Source organism: Vidua macroura, chromosome 4 (assembly GCF_024509145.1).
Source record: "Vidua macroura isolate BioBank_ID:100142 chromosome 4, ASM2450914v1, whole genome shotgun sequence".
NCBI lineage: Eukaryota > Metazoa > Chordata > Aves > Passeriformes > Viduidae > Vidua > Vidua macroura.
This window is the reverse complement of record NC_071574.1, coordinates 1,141,028-1,160,457: the sequence shown is the minus strand read 5'-3', so window position 1 is coordinate 1,160,457 and position 19,430 is coordinate 1,141,028. Positions and strand designations below refer to the sequence as shown.

Sequence of the window (19,430 nt, the reverse complement as noted above, 5' to 3'; positions counted from 1 at the left end):
TGCCTGAAAATCGCGGGGGTTTTTTTTCCCTCTTTCCACTCTGCACATCTGTTTACACTTTAATGTTCTTGACAGGATAATCAAATATTTTCCAAATATAATATCTCTAAAGAAAGCAACAAAGTCAGTGCTTGGACAGAAACATTTTTGTCTCTGATTGAAGGGGAAACAAAACCATTGAATGGCATTTTTTTCCTATGCCCATATTCATTACTGTGTCTGCTCTCCACCTCGAGTGCTCCCAGGATGGGAGTGGAAGCTGCTGTCCATCAGTGGTGGGAAGTGGCCCTGGGACAGCTGTACAAATGCTGTAGAGCCTCCATGTTATTTTAAAATTCCCTACTGGAAGAGCAAAATTGTTTCTCATTTACCCGGGAACGCTTTCTACTTTTCCATTGTTTAGATGGCAGGATTAAATGAATTCCTTAGTATTGACAGAACAATCCCGCGCCTTGTTCCTTTCCTTCTGAGAATACAGTTGCTAGGTTTGATATTTTATTTTTTTTCCTGTTATTTCTCCAAGTTTTGCTTCTAAAATAAAGGCTAAATCCTGAGCACATTCCAACACTGCCCCTGCTCCCCAGGTCATACACGTTTTTGACACCCCAATGTGCATGGGGTCCCAGATGAAGAAAACTGGTTGGGAGGTTCTAATCCATTAGTTATATATATTAGTTAAATATATCTTTTTTTTTTTTTTTCAAAGCCTACCAGTAGAAAATATTGGGTTTTTTTTAGGGTTTCTTTTTTCTCTCAGCACACGTGTTCAGAGGCTGTGAAAAAGATAACTGCTGCTTCTGATGAATTTGTGCAATTGGTGCGTAGCTGCATGAGGGTAGAAAATCTGAATGGGTGTTTTATGGCTGTCCATTTGTCACACTTGTGTAAGTGATCAGCAGCACAGCTAATTGTGGCCAATGCTGAATGAATTCTGCCCAAATGTGCTGCTGCCACTCACATCTGTGGGCCCCGGGAAGCCTTTGCAGAAGTCTACAGCAATTCAATTCTCTGGTTATTTCCATTTTCTAGTGAAATTCATGATACAGGAATTTGTTTTCTTGCCATCTGTGTTTTCTCATTGAAAAGATTTCCTTAGACTATAAGCTCTCTCTTAAAAAAAAGAAATAAATCTACTCAGTTCAGACTTAAGAACAAACCCAAGTTCAAATTAAGGAAATCAAGCAGATCGCGGTGGTGTTGGGTACTGTTGGTTTAGGTCAAGCTGAACATGAAGCAGAGCTGTGGAGGTCAAGGGGCATGCAGGCAAAAAGAAGCCCAAATGATGATGAGTTTGGATAAGTGCCCATAAATGACAGTTTCTCTGCCATTTCTCCTTAGAGATGTGGTAAATTAAAATCTGCTTCTAGCTGTGCTTGGAATGATGGGAGGAATTATGTCATTTATCCCCGACATGGCACTCTGTAATCTCCAGGTGGAGGCAGGAAACACAGTCCTGGCATTCCCTATGGAAACAACTGCCCAGGACCCTGCTGCACAGCACGCCAAGTTATAGAACAAGTCTAAATCATTCTGTTTATTCTGAGCTCTCCTGTGAACACTAAGAAAGAGTTTTCTCTCTCCAGGATATTTTCTTTCTAACTGTGAAGAAATGCCTGGCAAGTTGCTATAGGTTGGAGATGCAGGAAATTTATCATTGTTTTTATAACAGTTCTACTGTCATGTTGCTATCTTGGCAGTTTTCTGACTGCTCTGGGTTATAGAGTGCTCATAAATGATGATTAATTAATCCAGTTTGGTGGCCTACTCTGAGCAAACAAACCTCAGAGTTAATTTAATTCTCCACTCTTGGTTTCAGAGAAAAAAAAATAGGCAGCATTTTCAGTTCACTAGAGGATATAATATTCTCAAATCAGCCACTTTCCAATTAATTTTGAATGGCGAAGGCAGTGAGGAAATTTAGTTCTCGGCCATTTACTTCTATTAAGGATTCATTTTCAATAATCAGGGAGTTCTGAGTCAGCTTGTTTTCACCTGAAAGGCTTGCTCCTGACACTTGAATAAATTATTGCATGGCGTATGCATGAAGGTAACAAATTCTTTCCCTCTTCCCCAGTATCCCCTTGTTGACACACAGTCATTTACTGCTATTTCTGCCATCACCCAAGTTGCTGGGAAGGAATGATGGTAAAATATCAAAACGTGTGGAGTGGAGCAGCAGCTTTCATAAAGCAGGAAAATGTCATGAAAGAAGGAAAGGAGATGTGCTATCCTTGAAATGTTTTCCTCGTGCTCTGGGTTTCAAGCTAATTAGTTTCTAAATATGCTGCTGAAGGCTTGGGTTTCCAAGGGATAATTTTTCCCTGTAGTAGCTCTGTGCAGCCATGTGAGATGAGGGGGAAAAATGATTTACCAAGGGGGAAAAAGATTCAGAAACATGAGGAAGGTCAGGATTGGCTTGGTGTTTTTGTGACCATTAAGATAAATTCTGATGTAACTTGTTAACAAAACTCCCTTTTAATTTGGTGGAATGAACCTTTCCTCTTGCCAGGTTGGCGAGGGACACGTCTGTCCCTGTGGGCTGCCCCCTGGTAATTGCAGCTCCACAAATATTGACATTTTTTATTGGGAGGTTGCCTGCCTGCTTTTTCCTGTCCCCGAAATGTGCTGAGATGCTCAGCTCACAGGGCCCTCAGCAGAACTGCACTGTGAATTACTTTTGGATTGCAGCACATTTCCTACAATGCCCAAGGTTATTTTTTATTCTTTCTCTAACTACGCTCAGAGAAACAAAGCAAATAAAAAGAAAAACATTACCAACGCTCAAGATGTTCCGTAATAACATTCCCAAATCTCTTGTGGAAGGTATAAATTAACCCCTCTCTGCATTTACTTTTAATATTCTGAAGCAATAGCGTGTGATTCTCCTCTGTCTCTGTGATGAGAGAGAGCAGGGAACAAGAACAAGATCTTCCAAGTGTGGCACATGCAGGACGTGGAGAATGCAGATCTAACAGGCTGGAAATGAGCAAGAGCCCTTTAGTCACGGTGAGAGTTTAAAAATGGAAATGCCTTTAAGTGGCCCTCAGAATTAAAAGCGTCCCATGCCACTTCCCAGGGAGTTAGAATAATAATGTACATTATTATGGGCTGCCTGTAGCTTCTGCTGAGGGGAGTTCAAAGTTACCTTTCAATCACAGGTCTGGTTTCGCTCTTGACAACCAAATTCCTGCAAAAAAAGAGCTAATCTTCCTGAAATTCATCTGCCACGTTTCACCTCTGGTTAAAGCTTCTTAGGGGTGTTTGATTGAAGTGGGAAGAGAAGCCTGAAGAAGTGTTTAACTTGTCCCTTTTTCTGCTGCTTTTCCATTTTTAACCTGATCTGTCAGTTGCAAATACATGATACTTTGGTGGGTTTGTGGGACAAATGTTGTGCAGGGTATGCCTAGATCCCATGTGGGTGAGGCAGGTGTAAACCTAGAGTAGGGAGGGTTATATATATAAAAATACGGAAAAAAATGACTTGTGCCCATTTTTATGGTGGAGCTATGGAAAGGAGTCAGTGGGAGATGGAGTAAAAACACCCTGCGAGAGGAAGGGGAAGGGAAGAGTCAGCCCGGGTGAATTCCTGTGTAACAAGGAGAGAAAGGGAGAGTAGGAAGGGTGCTGCGGGAAAGGGCTGCCAGGATTCTGGGTTATCCAAAAGCTTTTCAAGGTTAACAGGTAATGGAAAAAGCTGTATCACATTGGCAAATAAATTAAATATCCAATTCACTGACTGCTCAACCAGGCCCGTGGCTGTTGCTGCTTCTCCTCAAAGCCCCGTGCGCTGATTTTTGCTGTAGTGCTTGACTGAGGTGCCTTTTGTGCTGTCACTTGCTGGCTTAATAAAAAGCTCTCTGGTTTAAAGAGGTGGTTTTTTTTTAGGAGAAATGACTCTCTCACTGTTGTTTGTGGAGGCAATAATATTTAGGGCTGTATTTATTAGCTTATCTTGGCTGTTAAATGTTTATGGCTGTTGTTTATGGCCCATGGAGCAGGGGAGGAAAGGAGAGGAGCTATCAAACAGATAGTGGGAGACCTTGTGGATGCTCAAGAGGTGATAAATAGAACAGTTTGTAAAAGCATTAAACATGTCAGGCTCTTCCCAGGAGACTGAATGAAGGGCAGTGGTCAGAGAATCCGCTGGGTTTTGAGCCTGACATTTGGATGTGGAAAATCCCCCTGAAAACTTCAACACCAATGGGGTTCTCTACCTTTTCCTATGAGAAACCTGCTCCTTTTTTTTTTGTGCTGCTGAAAGCATTTCAATTTTGGGGACTTTGTTACAATTTGCCTTTAATTCTGAACTTTGATGGGTTGCATTTGGAAGCAAAGCAGGGATTTGCTCTGTTCATCCCATTTGCTCTCTTTGCTCCGTGTTTGGTCATGCTAGCAGACGATGGGAGCCTTGGAAAATACCAAAGCTTCCACACCAAACTCCCTTTCCAAAAAAAAAGAAAAAAAAAAAAAGCGGCACCTTAAAGCAGGCTGCTTTTACTGCTGGTTACCTTGTCTTTCTCTGTGGAGTGTGGCAAAACCAGAAGTGCCTGGAGAGTTGATGGGAAGAGGTTTAAAAGGAAACCAATGTGGCACAGCACTGGTGAAATAAGCAATGAGGAAGGGAGATTTTAAGAACATACTCTGTGAGAAGAAAAAGTGATTCTAAAGCACAATTAAGCTAAGCAAATAATGAGCGGTAGAATTTTTAAAAGGCTGAAAATAACTGAAATGTTGAATTCCTTTGAAATGCCATAGGTTTTCTTTTCATCTTATATAACCCAATGAAGCAAATGTTAAAAAAATATCTTTGAAAGCACCTCAAAGCACTGCAAGAAGTTGTAAAGAATTGGGAAGGTTTAGGAAAAGAAAAAAATGACATGATGCTGTTCAAAATGGTTTTAAACAGGAAATAAATTTTTACAAGTTTCAGGCTGACTTTGCTTCTGCTGCTGGAGCCGTGGAATGCTGCACACCTGCAGAAAACCTAAATATTTTTTCACAATGCTGATCAGAACCAGAGAATTTTCTAACATATTTACATAGCTGGGTAGTGCTACATACCTATTAAGGACATGGTGATTTTGTTGTCTGATGCTCTTTCGTATTCCACTCCTGTCTTTGAAGATACACCATGAGTAGCAATGTATTTCTTTGAGTATTAACGTGTTTTCTTGGCTTAAGATCTAACCACACTTAATACTTATGCTGTCCCAAGATTCATGTGTTGGGACAAGTTTTATTTTGCTATCAAAATTAGACTGGGCACAAAACCAGTTTTGTAAAGGTTTTTACATTTTGATTGGTTGAAGTTTTAGATGTCTTTTTTTTTTTTTCCCCTCTTCTTTCCAGTGGGTGTGGTGGTTTTGCTGCTCTCTTTTCACTGCTGCTGTGCAAGTGCTGATGCTACAGCTTTTGGGAGGTCTGTCCTAATTAAGATTTAGTGACTAACTGGGTTTTGATGTTTGTCAAACCACATAGGAAATAACATCAAAGATGATTATAACTTAATTCTGAACATCCAGCTTTGGTCTGGCATAGGAGATAAGAAACTTTTAACTGAAATTTTTCTGAGTTGTATTAAATAGTAAAGCAAAAGTCCAATAAGATAATATTTAATTTTCTGCCCCAAACTGTATTTGTATTTCTTATTTGTACATACATCTGCATCTCCTTGTTATTGCTCTAAGCCTCCAAATGAAGGAAACCCTTCAGAGGGGAACCGGATTGATGCCTTTGAAAGAGTTTGACTATTTGGGTTTATTTCAAGCCCAGTCTGTTTGCTGAGCCTTCCCCACTAACTTTAATGAGCTTTGCTTTGAAGTGTTTATGCAAAGAGTAAGTACCCCAATCTGCAGACTTGAGCAGCCTGCTGCCTTAGCTGGATTCTGGAAAGGTCTGCCTGGGATTCTTGTAACCCTCATTAAAACTCCAAGGAAGTTGGTTTGATTTCTGTCTGTCTTGGTGGAATTTATCCCTCCTCTGCCTACTACTAAATCATCTCTGCCAGACATGACTCATCTTTAAGATTCATAAATTAGACAGTGAAAATATCTCTCTGAGCCACGGAGTATTCAGTAGAAACCATTTTAAAAAATCCATCAGTAGATCCTCTTGACAATCTCTGTGCAAACTTTATTCCAATGCAGTGTCCCTTGGGCACTTTCTAATTTAACCATCTGTGTGGTATTGCTTCATGGAAGCACAAACATTTTTGGTATTTGAACTTAATATGTGTTTGTAATACATTTGCTGAAATTGCTACCATGACCTGAGGAAGGGACAGAGTTTATATAAACCTCTTGAAAAACTGTTTAATCAGAAGTTGATCATTGCAGTTTTTTCAAATACCACCACCAATATCTAGGGCACTCTCAAGTTATTGGGACACAGATTGGCTGAGGAATTTGGACTGTTCTAAGCATTGCTTGTGGGGTTAGGAGCTCTACATGCTCTGCTGCAGGCTGCTGCACTGCCCAAATCTCAGGAAATCTTCACATGAGTGAGAAGTGCACAGGTATTCGTCCAAGTATGATAAAGCTCAGTGTGAATTCCAAGCTACACTTCAGGACAGTATGGGAAGAAAAGCCAGCTTGAGAGAACTGCAACTAATGGGGAGACAGGATCAAGAAGAGGGATTTGTTTTATTCTCAAATGAGGTGTCATGTGTATGGTGTAGAAAAATTCCTGATAGAAATGTTCCATTTCTTTAAGACTACTGTATCGGACTCGGACACCAACTTACTTACCCAGCCAAAATGTTCACTCACAAGCCTCTAACTGTATAACACCAAAAATCTATATTTAGGTCTCTAAATAAAAGTGACCTGGATTTGGGAGTCAGCTCCACCTGAAGTTTCTTTAGCTCTGCAGAGGAGTCAATGAATACTGCAGTTTAAACTCACTGAAAATGAGGCCACCTGGCAAGACAAGGGACATTCTTCTTGTGCCTAGTGCAGCTTGTTTGGGTGCAATGGGAAGGAGGGAGGACAATGTCAAGAAAATAATAATTGATATATGGGGGGGTTTTGGCTCTTTCCCTTGATCCTTGCACCTCTAGGTCTCTGTCTTAAATGGTACCAGGCAGTTTTTTTAGCTCAAAACCTTTTTTTTTTTTTTTTTTTTAGGAGCTGGTGGTGAAGGAATGATATCAGGTCTGAGCCCTGGGGTTTCCATTGAGCTGTATGAAGAGTGCCTGAGGAGCCAAGCTCATGGAAAAAGGAAAAATAAAAATGAACAAGATGAGTTTTTTCTACCCTCATGGGTTAGTTTCAGCTTCAGACATGTCTCTCAGGGGGACCTGGCTTCAGGCTGGGAAACAATAAGGAGCTGGAATTAATGCAATTCCCAGGAACTTGTTGCACATACAGTTTTAGCTGGAAATTGGCAGAAGATATTTTTCTCCTTTCTTCTTGAACTGCTTGTTACCTCAGAGCAAGGGGTCCTGGTTTTGATTTCCCAACCTGATCTCCTTCCCTCCTCCCTCCCTGTTAGTCAGCACATCCAAAAAACAGCAAAAGAAGGTACCTACGGGGTTCAGGAGAATGGTGAGGAACAGTTCACCTCCTCGGATACTTTTGTCCAGCTCCTGAGGACCACCAGGATATTCCTTGTAAAAAATAGTGTGGGTGAAAAGGCCACAGGTCTGTCGAGGGAGCACCTGGGAACAGAGGAACAGCAGCTTACAGGTATTGCAGTGCCATAACAGACCCGGGGAAGGACTTTTGTTTCCCTTGATTCAATTCAATATTTTATATTTTGTTACCCAGTTAAAACAACAACCAAAACCTGCATTTAGTAGAGCATTAGAGTACATGTGTAAAAACACTGCTGATTTTGAGTCTGTTCCAGCAGTCATTGGACTCTGCAGGAATTTGGTTTTGAGACACTCCCTCTGCCTTGTTTAGGGGATCGCAATTTGGACTTGGTATGCACAGGCAATACTCAGATTAGCTTTTGGGACTTTAAACCATCCCTTGCAATATTTGTCAGTTCACTTCAGCACACCCAGCCTAGGGGTTTGCGGCTGGCTGGTAGGGCAGGCCAAAGGGCTTGCTAAGGTTTCCTGTCCTCTGTGTACTTTTAAGTACATGGGAGGAGCCTTCTCTCCCCTGGCACACATGCACAGGGTGTAAGAGACGGGCCGGTGTCCCAGTCCTGCCTCTGGGAATTTCAGGAGCAGAGCTGAAACTTCAGCCTTGCAGAAGTGCTGGAGGAGATTACTTCCACCTGTTCACCTTCCCAGGTGATGGATTTCTAATCCTTTCATGCATAAAGAAGCAGCAGAGCTGGGAACAGAGGTCTTAGGCAGTTTAATGATTTCACAGGGTGCAGCCATGACTCGGTCGGTAGTGGCTGGGGCCACGAGCACATTTTGTTTCTGAGGAATACTTCTGCAGTTGCCCGAGTCTGCGTGACTTGCTTTTCCCCCTCTCTTAAACTGCCTAACAAATGCACTCTTTTGGCAGCCTTAAAGCCGCTGGATCCCAGGGAATTTTAAGGGTGCCGGCAAACGTGAGGCCTCCAGTAAAAGCAGCCCCTCTGGGGTCCCTGCACTACGGCTATGAACATGGAAATGCAGTGTACCATGATGCCATTGTGGATGAAGCCCCGTCTGTACCGTGCAGGCTTCAGGTGCGGGTACTCTTCCGTGCTGGTGACGCGGATGTGCCACACCTTCTTCCAGGCCTCGTAGAGCTGCACGTGCACCGGGTACACCCCGGAGTGGTGCGGAGCCACCGCGTAGCCCATGCCCGTGGGGATGCCGTGCTCCTGCGGGGCGCCACAGGGAGGGACACAGTTAGGGACACACTGAAAACCCCCGTGTCCTTATTCAAAGCCGCGCGCAGTGGCACTGCAGAGCTGCTGTCCCTAGGCAGAGCTGTACCTACTGTAGCACGAGCTGGAAGGGAGGGCAGGCGGAGGGAACTGCAGTTTGAGGAGTAATCCTCCTGGACTATGGCCCATTGCTGTTGCATGGAATAGGCCTGCCTCCTGTTCTGTTGCGTATTGCACGTATTTTGATATGCATCCTACCTGCCTGGTTCCTTTTAAAGGTGATCTAGTGAACCACTGCTGCTCATTTACTAAGCTAGTAAACAGATGGAAAAAAATGTTGCAGTGACATACATGGGATTTTGTTTCCTAGTTCTGGCATAGGAGAAAGATTCCTTCCTAGTTTAATAAATAAATATCCTGCATATCTCCTAAACCTCCTTATTTTTTTCCATGGTAGTAAGAGAGTAGCAAAAAATAGCTTGGACTACTTTAACATTTTATAAATATTTACATTTAGCTCCATTTCTATATGGAAATATGTGCATGTTCATCATATAATCTATAGGTTATCTTGCAAATCTCTTCCAAAGACACAAATTCATCTTGCTCCCAGTACTACCGGACAACGTCAGCTCTTTTCTACTCTTTTAAAACTGATGTGCAGAGGGAAATGGCTAAAATATGAGATGATTATTTTATGGGGTTTTTTGTCCTTCCTCTTGCTCATATTATCCATTGATTACTTTAATTCCAGGAACAGCAGGTTCTGCTGGGCATCCTCAAGTACTTAACAAAGAAAGGGTTTTGATTCATTGGCAAAAATTAAGTTAAGTCTGTAGGGAACACTCATTCCTACATCGCACAATGCAACCACTTTAAATGATCCACTCCTTATAGTAAAGACCTCAAAAGTTACTGATTGATCCTTTAAAAGAGAAACCCGAACTCTCTATTTTGTAATTTACTGAGAACAAAATGTAATTTCAGTTTACTTAATGCTGTTACCTACTTGAGAGGCATGAGTCAGTTTAAGGGTGGAATGGGGAATAGCTCTATAATGACAGACAGTAAATCACCCTGTTCTCTATTTTTTTTTTTTTTTTTTGCCATGGACATGTAAAAAGGAAAAAGCTGTATCAAAAGATTTCTTTAAATCTGGCCATTTATTGCCATGCCTGAGAGGTCTGTGATGCTCAGACTGTCAAACAGTTAACCTGAATATCCTGTCTCAGCTTTTATGTACAAACCTTCACCAAATGTGGGGTAGGGAGTACACAGAGACATAGATGTAAGGCAGATGTGTCCTGGGGTTGACAATGAACACTGCTCTGGATGACATATCCCAAAGCAGGGATCTGGATGAACATGTGTAAGATCCTGTTTATCTCCTTACTGTTTGATGCTGGGATTGCCATAGCAACAGAATGCTGAAACGGTGATGTGCCATTCACAAATAAAGTCAGGCAGTTTTTCAGGAGTTCTCAACATAAAACACAAGTTAGCCTCTGAATAAAACCTGCTCACTACATAGTTCATCACAGAAATACATCAGGTACCCAGATAGCCAATATGTAATTAAGAAGAAACAACTATTAAATAATTGTATTTTCTTTGGGCAGTTCTGTCTGCAGTTTACCTGGGAGGAAAAAATGCTGTGTGTCCCCTTTTAGTGATTTTCTGTTGCACTTTTCTCCTTTTCCTCTCATTTTATTATTAAACTTACTTTGGGAGTGAAAACTCATGTGATAAAGGAGGAGTATACCGCTGTGTCAAGATACGAGAAATACCCGTACTGAGCATTTTTTCCTGTGTATTCTAAGGAACAATTTCCTGATTTTTACATTCACGATGTACATTGGGTTTTTTTTTTTTTTCATTTCAAAACTTGTACTTGTTGGTTTACTTCGGAATGTAGGTATGATTTGCCATTGTCAGAGAAAATAAGAATGCAAACTTTAAATTTATTAAATTCTATGTCTACTGTAGGTCTTTCCATGAAGTCAGTCAAGGTGCAGGTGTGAAGGCTTTTATTAGATGAAAAAACTAAATACAACCTCAGCTAAGTTTGCCCAACCTTTTGCCTTTGTCTGATAGCAGGTGACGCAGCAAATAAGTATTTCAGAAGAAAATAAGGTGAGGCAGAATAAATCTCATCCTGCTGCACAGGATGATGTTATCCTATATTCACAGCCCATTTTTAGAGGCAATCTCCAGTGGGCATCTCTCCTTCCCCACGTTAAGTACAGCTATTAATAATGGGACAAATTAGGCTCTTTTCATCACACGTAGATGCTTTGCCTTGGCTGTGCGGTCACTGGGCCCTCACATCGTTGGGGTTTAATTGGAGTATTAAAAGCTCCTGGTGTACTTGTGGCTTGAGCAGCTCAAGAGGTGCAGGCGGAGGATGTGCTAATGTGCATCTGCAGTTGGTTGTAAGCAGGAGGTGGGAGCCAAGGAGTGCTGCTGGACAGGTTCTCAATTGATTTGTTTAGTTTTACATCTTTGTTTCTTCTTCCTGTCAGCTCACAGCTGCCTTGTACAGCCAGTGACAGTTTTTGCCCCGTCTCTGCTGTGCTTTGGGCTCTGTACTCACAAATGAGCACAGAAGATAATCACTGAGCAAGCAATCCAAAGGATGGAATAAAGAGCTACAGGCTTTGGATTAGATACATTCTACTTGTTTTTGTCAGATAAGGATGTACAAAGGGGGAGAAGGAATATCTTGTTGTTGATGGCAGGGAAAGCTGGGTTTGCTTTATTTTTGGAAAATATGCTATCAGAGACTTCCCCTTGAGCAATTTTTTTGCCTCTCTGTGTACCATTGCATTGCCTATAAACAAGGAGAACAATACTTGAGGAATTATCAGTTTGTAAAATTTAATCTGAGATTTTGTTCATTAGCATCTTTGAAGGGTTTTGGGATTCTCTGATAGAGAAAAAACCCAAACCACAAAAAACGATCAACTCAAACCCAACTGATAATCAAAATAATTATGATTTCCCATTTCCTTAGGCAGGCTCTGGAACACACCATCCATATTTCCATAAATAGGATGACATTGGGATAGCAGAGCTTTGGGTAGCCTGTGACTTAGCTTACCACAGTCAAAATCTCTGTCTCTTGTCCCTCTGGGGCTGAGGATCTTGTGCTTGATGAGAGATTTGGCAGTGAGGACTTTGGGAATGGGGCTACGGATGGTGCAGCTGTGGGGCCCATCACTCAGGTGCACAGGGATAAGGATTTTGCCAGGCAAAGCTTCCCCTGCTTGCCTGCCAGATCCAGAGCAATGGGACAATGACATTTATTGCAGGATGTGAGGAAGTTTCTTCCTCTCTCCATTTAGGCAGTGGAAATGATAAATCTCTCAGGGATGGATGGAGCAATTTGGAAGGGCTCTGGGTGAGGGCAGTCTCCTGGCTCACAAGCAGTGTAGGTGGATGGGAATCCTTGAAGGCAGATGCACAGAGGTGTCCCTATCTGCACTGAAATCAAGGCAATTAGATACCTAATTAGCAATTAGTTCTGTGTGTACAGAACTGGTTAGATACCTGATTTCTATCTGCGTGCTGTGACAGAGCTGTTTGAGGCAGGCTGCAATTGTAAGCTCCCATTTTACAGAACCTTGTTAGGAGGTGTGGATAAAGCCCTGTGAAACAGAGCCAAGGCTTTTATCTACCAGCCAGAGGAGCCAAAAGATCTTAATAAACACAACTTTTGTGTGTTATTTAGAATCTTCAGCAACCTTGAGTATATTGTTCTTGGATATAATGGTGTGCTTTCCCTTCCTGAAAACCCTGTTATCTCCTTAGCCATGTTTAAAAAAAGTGAACAAAGAAATAGCACATTAGGTGAAGAATTAATGTGATCACACTTCCAAATAATTACTGCAGCTTTCCTTGCAGAAGCTGACACAAAGTGTCACCTCTATGTGGAGCCAAAACAGGAGGTAGGGAGCTATGGTCAATAAATGAGAAATGCAAGAGAAAATGGCACCAGCATCAAGCTGTGCTCTCCTGAGTAGAATATTAAACAAAGATGGAGGACAACAAACAAAACACGTGTAACATCAAGCAATTTTTCTATCTATTCTAATTTAAATTTGGATCCACCTTGTGACATCAAAAAAGAATGGAAAGAGGTTTGCTTTAACTTGGAGGGCTTAGAGAAGTGCAGCTGCAGGGAGTTTGTTTCTCAAATAAGACATGATGGTGAGGATGAGAAAGCCAGGGAGGAATGAAACCCGCTCTGAAGTCAAGGCTGGGACCTCTCTGATAGCTATCAGGGAGGCTGTCATATCGGGAAGATGGATTTCTCCCACAAGAGAGAATTTCAGAGGAAGCCTTTTGAAAAGGAATGTTCTCATAAGTAAATCGTACAGCTCATATAGATTCAAGGTCAAGGGGTTGATACAACCCCTGTTGAAATGTTAGCAGGAAATAAAAGTGTAATAACAGCAGCTTTTCACTGACATCAGCTCCTTATTTATAGGCACCCTAAGGAGTCTCTACCCTTCAGGACACGGGCTTTATCTTTCTGCAGTTGAAGTTACAAGCAGATTCCATTACCAGCTCTGTTTTCAGGCTGTGCTGTAGATTTTACTCCCAAAGGTGGCTCGACCTGGACGACTTCATGCTTCCTGAAAATACTAGGAGAATTTCCCCATAGGTTTAAAGATGAAGGGACTGTGTCTTTTTGAGATATGGGTTGTTGAAAAAATTACTGTTGCATTTAAAATCTCAGCTTTGTTTGGGTCTCTGGGCCAGGCTACACAAAAGGCATGAACAGGCCGTGCCAGGAATGAGGCTGACAGGGAAGCAGAACTGTAGAAAGGAAAGGAAGTCATCCTGCCAAGCAGGAGATGGGAAGGGGGGAAGTCTGGCATAACGAGTAAACAGTTAAGCCATTTTTAATTAATTTTCTTTAAAGGTTGGTAGGGAAATATTTCCATAAACAAGGGAATAAATTGCTTCCAACTGCTTGTTCAGGCATTTGCCTCTGCCTTTTTCCTGATGTGCCTTGGCTCATGTGAGGGATGGGAGGAAGGGGCTTGGCATTTTGGAGCTGAGAAGGGCTGGGGAATTGCTGTTCCCAAAGCAGCTGAGAAAGCCCCACTGTGTCCCTCAGCTCCTGTGAGCAGCTCTGGTTGCTTGGTATTTCTGTGCCTCACCAAAGACCACACAGTGTCTTTCCCAAAGCCAGCTTTTACAGATTTCTGGTTCTCTTTGTTGTGTGCAATAAGCCAGCAGAATTATCCTGAAAAGGCTGTAAATACTACAAGCACCGTGAGGTCTGGGCAAAGGGGGAAGGTGGCTCGTTGAGTACAAATGAGGAAAAGGGAAGCACCACTATCTGTCAATATTAGCGAGAGGTTAGCTATATAAAGAGCATTTTTCAAGCAGGTCATTTAAAAAGGCACAGGGAAATCCAGCAGCTTCACTTGTTTGGCTCTGTCAGCATCAAGATTTCTCCCAAACCATACACCAGGCTTTAGGGTTCACTGCAACTTCCTCCCTGCCTTACTGAGGATGCAGCAGAGTTTACCAAGCTGACAACCTGTGTACAAACAGCTGCCTGAAGCTTAGAAGGCCAGCTGCTGTCTGCTGTGTTTTCACTGGTTCTGGTCCCTATGGTCCTGCCAGGATCCTTGGGGTGGGGCTGCTCCCTCTGCAGAGAGCCTGTGTCAGTGGGAAAGGCCAAGACAGAATTCAGTTTGAGTCACAAACAGGCTGGGTTTGGGATGAGTCTCTAATCTCACTGCCTCTGTTTGCATGCCTGAGTAAATATATAGATATTGTATGAGACAGGCATGAAACCAGTGGGGAAGGCATGGCCATGGTAGTGAAGGCATCCCAGTAAATCTCTCGGGAACTCTTACTCACCATTGCAAACTCTTTGTTGAGGATCATCTGCTCCACCAGCGAGGACTCATTGTGGAAGAGGTGTGGTTGCATGTGACTCCACATGTGGGGAAACCACCAGAACTCATCCACAGATCTCAGCAGCAGGTCATCGCCCTCATCCTCCTCCTCAGTGCCTGCAGAGGGAAGAAAGGGACAAAAAAAGATACTGGAAAGCAAGAAAGGCCCACAGTTTCTTTTTAAGGACAGAAGAATCTGCCAAAAACCCTGGTGTCCTTGGCTTGTCTCACTGTGCTCCTGTTATGTTTATGAACTATGGGAATATTGAATATAAAGAGTAGGACTTTTTTTTAAACATATATGATCTTAAAAGCCACCCCCTCCCCATTTTCTCTATTTGCTTTATTTTAATGCCAGACTATCTTTTCATCCCCATAACCTGGCAGCTTGGATTTAACATGACAAAACAGTGTCAGGAATATTAATGCTGTTTTCCAGGTCTTTTGAAAGCTGGACAAATGAGGATGTTCAGTATTAAAGAAAAGGTATCAGTTATTCTCCATTTTGTCCTGATAATAATGTCACTGTTAAATACAAAATACTCTCCATAAAGGCAACATATGGATAAAAATGAAATCTTATCAAAGCTTCTCCTCTCTTCTCCTTGTAACTACCAGTTTATTAGCCTTGGTTAATTAAAATCTGATAATTTCTGGTAAAGTGTGAAGCAAGTTTTAAAATACAATTAGGTGGAAAGCACAAAGCTGTAATGGCAAAAGGCTTCCAAATATTTCTTAGGGTTCAGTATTCAATTTTGCTCAGATTTAATCTTGAAGTAAACCCAATAAAACCTCCTGTGTTAGTGAAGGGTATCTGCTTCAGGCAGAAGTGAGGACATGTGGCTGTAACAAAGAAAATCTTCCATTTGGGAAAGGACACAATGCTGCTCCCACCATCTGCAGACACGTCTGCCCTGCCTTTACAGCCTGGAAAGGCAAAGTGACATTCCAGTCATTTCACCTTCAAGCCACCCAACAATATTTGGTTTATAGCACATTTCCTTTGTGTTCTTTGCCATTTGAATGCATTTATTTTGCTTCAGTCTAAGAAATAATTGCCAAAATCAGTCTCCTGATGGAAACATAGAAATCCTGTCTTCTTACAGGCCCTTTAATGTTTTGCAGAACTCATTGGAAGCAAATGCTCCACGGATGTCACTGTTTACTTGGCAGGAACATTCAGAGTTGCCTGTTCAGTGCCTGCACTTCAGCTCTTGGCTTTTATTTTCCATTTCTGCGGTGGTTTTTGAAGAATGCCACTACACAAGGAGAGCAGTACTTTGAAACTTTCTCCCAGAGTCACTGAATCCCTTTGCTCCCCTCTTTGCAGCACTCTGCAAGTTCTAAGGCAGCTGCTCTCCTACCGATGGGAGTGCTGCTGGAAAAAGAAAACAACCATGTTTACTAGAGAATTCCATACTGAAAAGAAAGGCCTGGTGGCTGCTCCCTCTGTGCTCTGCATTTTGGGAGTGACTGCTGTCTGGTTTTGGGGTATGTGCTTCACTTGCAGTCACTCAGGCATGGGCAAGGGAAGAAACTTAACACAGGCTTTCAAAATGGGGCAGAGCAGGGAGAAAATGGAGTTTGTGAGGCAACTTTGATAAGCCAAAGTTAGGGATGAGGAGGAAACAAGTGGGTCTTGGAAATGCATTAAGAACTACAATCCGAGATTGTAGATTTAGGTCAAAGTGTAATTTAGTGCCTTAATAACTTTTGAAGTAGAGTGTGGTTCTTGAAATAAAAATCCTACTTTTGCCCATTAATTTCTTTGTAAATTTAGATAAACACCTAATAAAACTTTGCACTTCTTTTACTATAACAAAAAACAAATGACGGAGCATAATGCTTTCCATTTTAAAGAAGAATAACCCCATCCTGTAATGCCAGAGGTGAGGCAGAAAGGTTGGAAGTTTAACCTTAGGTAGTGGCATTGCTTATGAGGTTAAATTTTCTTGCAAACCTTAGAAAAGAATGTTGTTTGATTTTATGAATTCTTAGGTAGTATTAGTTCCAAAAAATCTCATGCAAAGTTTGAATGGAGAATTTGATGCTTATATTGTTTAAATATTTCTGCCCAACCCCTTATGCGGAGTATTGGAGGCTAAACAAGGGATCTTGAGGTTTTAATTTCTTGTACAATCAACATCCTTTCTGTAACTGTCTTCATTTAAATGTGAAATCTGAAAAACGCATGAAACCTATGAACAGGGTGAGCATGTGTCTGCTTTGAGTGCACTTTACACAGGTAATAATTCAAAGTTTGTTGGTGCATAATATTTAACCCCATATTTTAAAACTATAATCATAGTTATACAGTTGGAAGCTGCTACCAATAATCTTGTACATCTACAATGCAAATTCTGAGAATGTGTTAATTTCAGCTGCTGCAGCATGAACAAGTGGAAAGTGTTTGTTAAAGCTGCAGAACTAACAGGGTCTGCTCATTCTTTTTGTTAATGTTGTTAATGCAGTGCCTAGTTTACCGGCTGATGTGGCCTGATGTATTGCAATATCTGAGTTGTCAGCAGCATCTTTCCATGAAAATGTGTAACAGTTTAGTCTGCCAACACATCCCCACACTCATCTCCCTCCCATAGTTTTAAAATGATCCAAGTTTTGTAAAGGACAGCACAATGTCACACTAAGGAAGTTGAGTACTTGCTAGTAAAGCCTCTGTGGGTCAGCAAACCACGTGTACAGTAATTAAAGAACACCTTTCCATGCTTTCTTTATAATGAGTCAATAAAGAGCATATTGCATGGAGAATATGCTGCAAGCTTTCCAGTAAGCTGAGATGACAAAGGGCTGTCCCCACCCTGTAAATGAAGTGCTCTGTTAAAAACCCAGCCGCTTCCAGGCCTCTTCATGGAGCCAAGGCCATGCTTCAGCTTGGGAAGTAGCTCTGTGCTATTCTGGGAAGCTTTAGGAGGATGGGCACACATGCATATCCTCCTTCTTTCTCTCTCTACAGCAGTAGCAGCTCTGCAATTGGTCAGCATTGTACCAGAAAACCTGTGACAGCATCGAGGGTGCTGGGATGAAGGAAAGAAGGAAAAATAGTGGCAGGTCAGGGAGTGGGGTTTTCACAAAGGCTACATATTCTCTGCCAGCCACTGCCCACTGTGTCATAATACTAACAGTAACACCATCTCTTCCTCCATCTCCTCCCCTCCACGGATCACCTTTCTCCACAGTGGGCACAAATGACTGATGCTAGCTGTGCTCTGGAGATGGCCACAACGGAGCAGCTTCCTGCTTTAGAGCAGCTCAGAGCCTCAGGCTGCTTTTGTTTGTTTTGCAGGCTTGCACGTGTGTCCAGTTCATCTCCAGCAGGAGCAGCTGCACAGGCAGGTCAGTGTGAAGTGCTGCGTGTGTAGCTCTGTCCCCAGAGCTGCTCTCTGACCACAGGTCTGCCACTGCCTTGTTATATGACTCCAGGCAAGTAATTCCATCTCTGTCTGCCTCTCGTCGTCCCCAGGCTCTCCAGCCTGTATCTTTAGTCCATGAGGTTTCCTGGGCAGCAGATGCTCAGCATTAAGTGCTTGCACAAGGGGAAAACAGCCTGGACTTAGTGACAGTGATACAAACACATCATTTTGCCTTCCCTCTACTCATCCAGCTGCCTCACGGTCTAGGAAAGCAGGGACTGCCTCATTCCTAGGTTTTAAACTCACCCTCCCATCCTCTTGCTGCCTTCTCCCAAGCTCCAGATAACTTTCCCTGGCATCACTCCGTGAGTGTGGCTGAATGGGCTGACAGCTGAGGCTTTTGGAGCTGGTCTCCAGAGGTGGCAAGGGTTATGGGGCTTGGAAAGAAGGCCAGGAGGTTCTCCCTTGCAGGGAGTCTCTTCTTGCCTCAGCAGTACTAGGGAGCAGCACAGCTCCATGGCACCACAGGGAAGCCAGAGTGCAGGTGCAGCAAAGGGGAAGGCAAAAGAAGAGGAAAAGAAACAACATTTTTTAAAAGGGGGTATTGTGCTGTGAAGAAATGGAGCAAAAAGGAGTCGCAAGGACGAGGAGGTGTGGAAGTGCCTCATCTTCCACAGAAGCACAGGTTTCAATACAAATTCCTTTTCATCATGTTTTCCTTTATTTTCCCTCCTGATTTGCAGATCACTGAGACAGATTTCCTTCACAGGCATAACAAAATCTGGTGCATCTCATTGAAACGCTTCTGCCTCCTCAGAGGTTCTGAGACATGATTTTCCCAGTCTTTTATAATTCATTATACCTATCACACCTGGAAAACCTTACTCTGTCTTCTGTGCTGGCCTGTCTCCTGAGGAATTAGAGAGATCTCTGCAACTACTTTGCCTCCTTTATAACACTATGATTTACCACCACACATCTTTCAGGAAAACACCAAGGGCATCGTTGTGTACCTGAGCAGCTCATCCACAGTGTGTCTTTACCCCTTTGGACACTGAAATGATGGAACATATATTTCCCAGTGAGTCACTGATTTTTTAGAAAGGGAATGTTTAAAGCTAGATTTAAAATTCTGTCACCTATTTAACTGCATGAAGTTCCTTCTTACCTGTGTGGTAAAATTTTCCTGAAAATCCAAGGTTGAAGGTAAAATTTGCAACCTGAGTGCGCAGTAAATTTTGAGTCTCTAGTAAAGCCTGAAATAAATAAGAAATTAACATGGATTTAGAAAAATTAATATTATTTTGGGCTCATATTTTTTTTTAGGACTATTACAGAGAGCTTAATTTGTTCCATGAGAGTTTGGTGG

General features: G+C 42.3%; 1 protein-coding gene across 6 annotated transcripts in view; it reads right to left on the bottom strand.

Annotated features, from left to right (window-relative positions):
* NDST4 (N-deacetylase and N-sulfotransferase 4) overlaps positions 1–19,430 on the bottom strand; it is a 97,992-nt gene that overhangs the window by 14,508 nt on the left and 64,054 nt on the right. For all 6 annotated transcript variants that reach the window (XM_053976278.1, XM_053976279.1, XM_053976277.1 and 3 more), the window contains 4 exons: positions 19,230–19,317; positions 14,656–14,810; positions 8,584–8,769; positions 7,529–7,657 (listed from right to left, as the gene is read on the bottom strand). In XM_053976278.1, the coding sequence (XP_053832253.1) occupies positions 7,529–7,657; positions 8,584–8,769; positions 14,656–14,810; positions 19,230–19,317 (558 nt within the window). The remainder of the gene's footprint in view (positions 1–7,528; positions 7,658–8,583; positions 8,770–14,655; positions 14,811–19,229; positions 19,318–19,430) is intronic.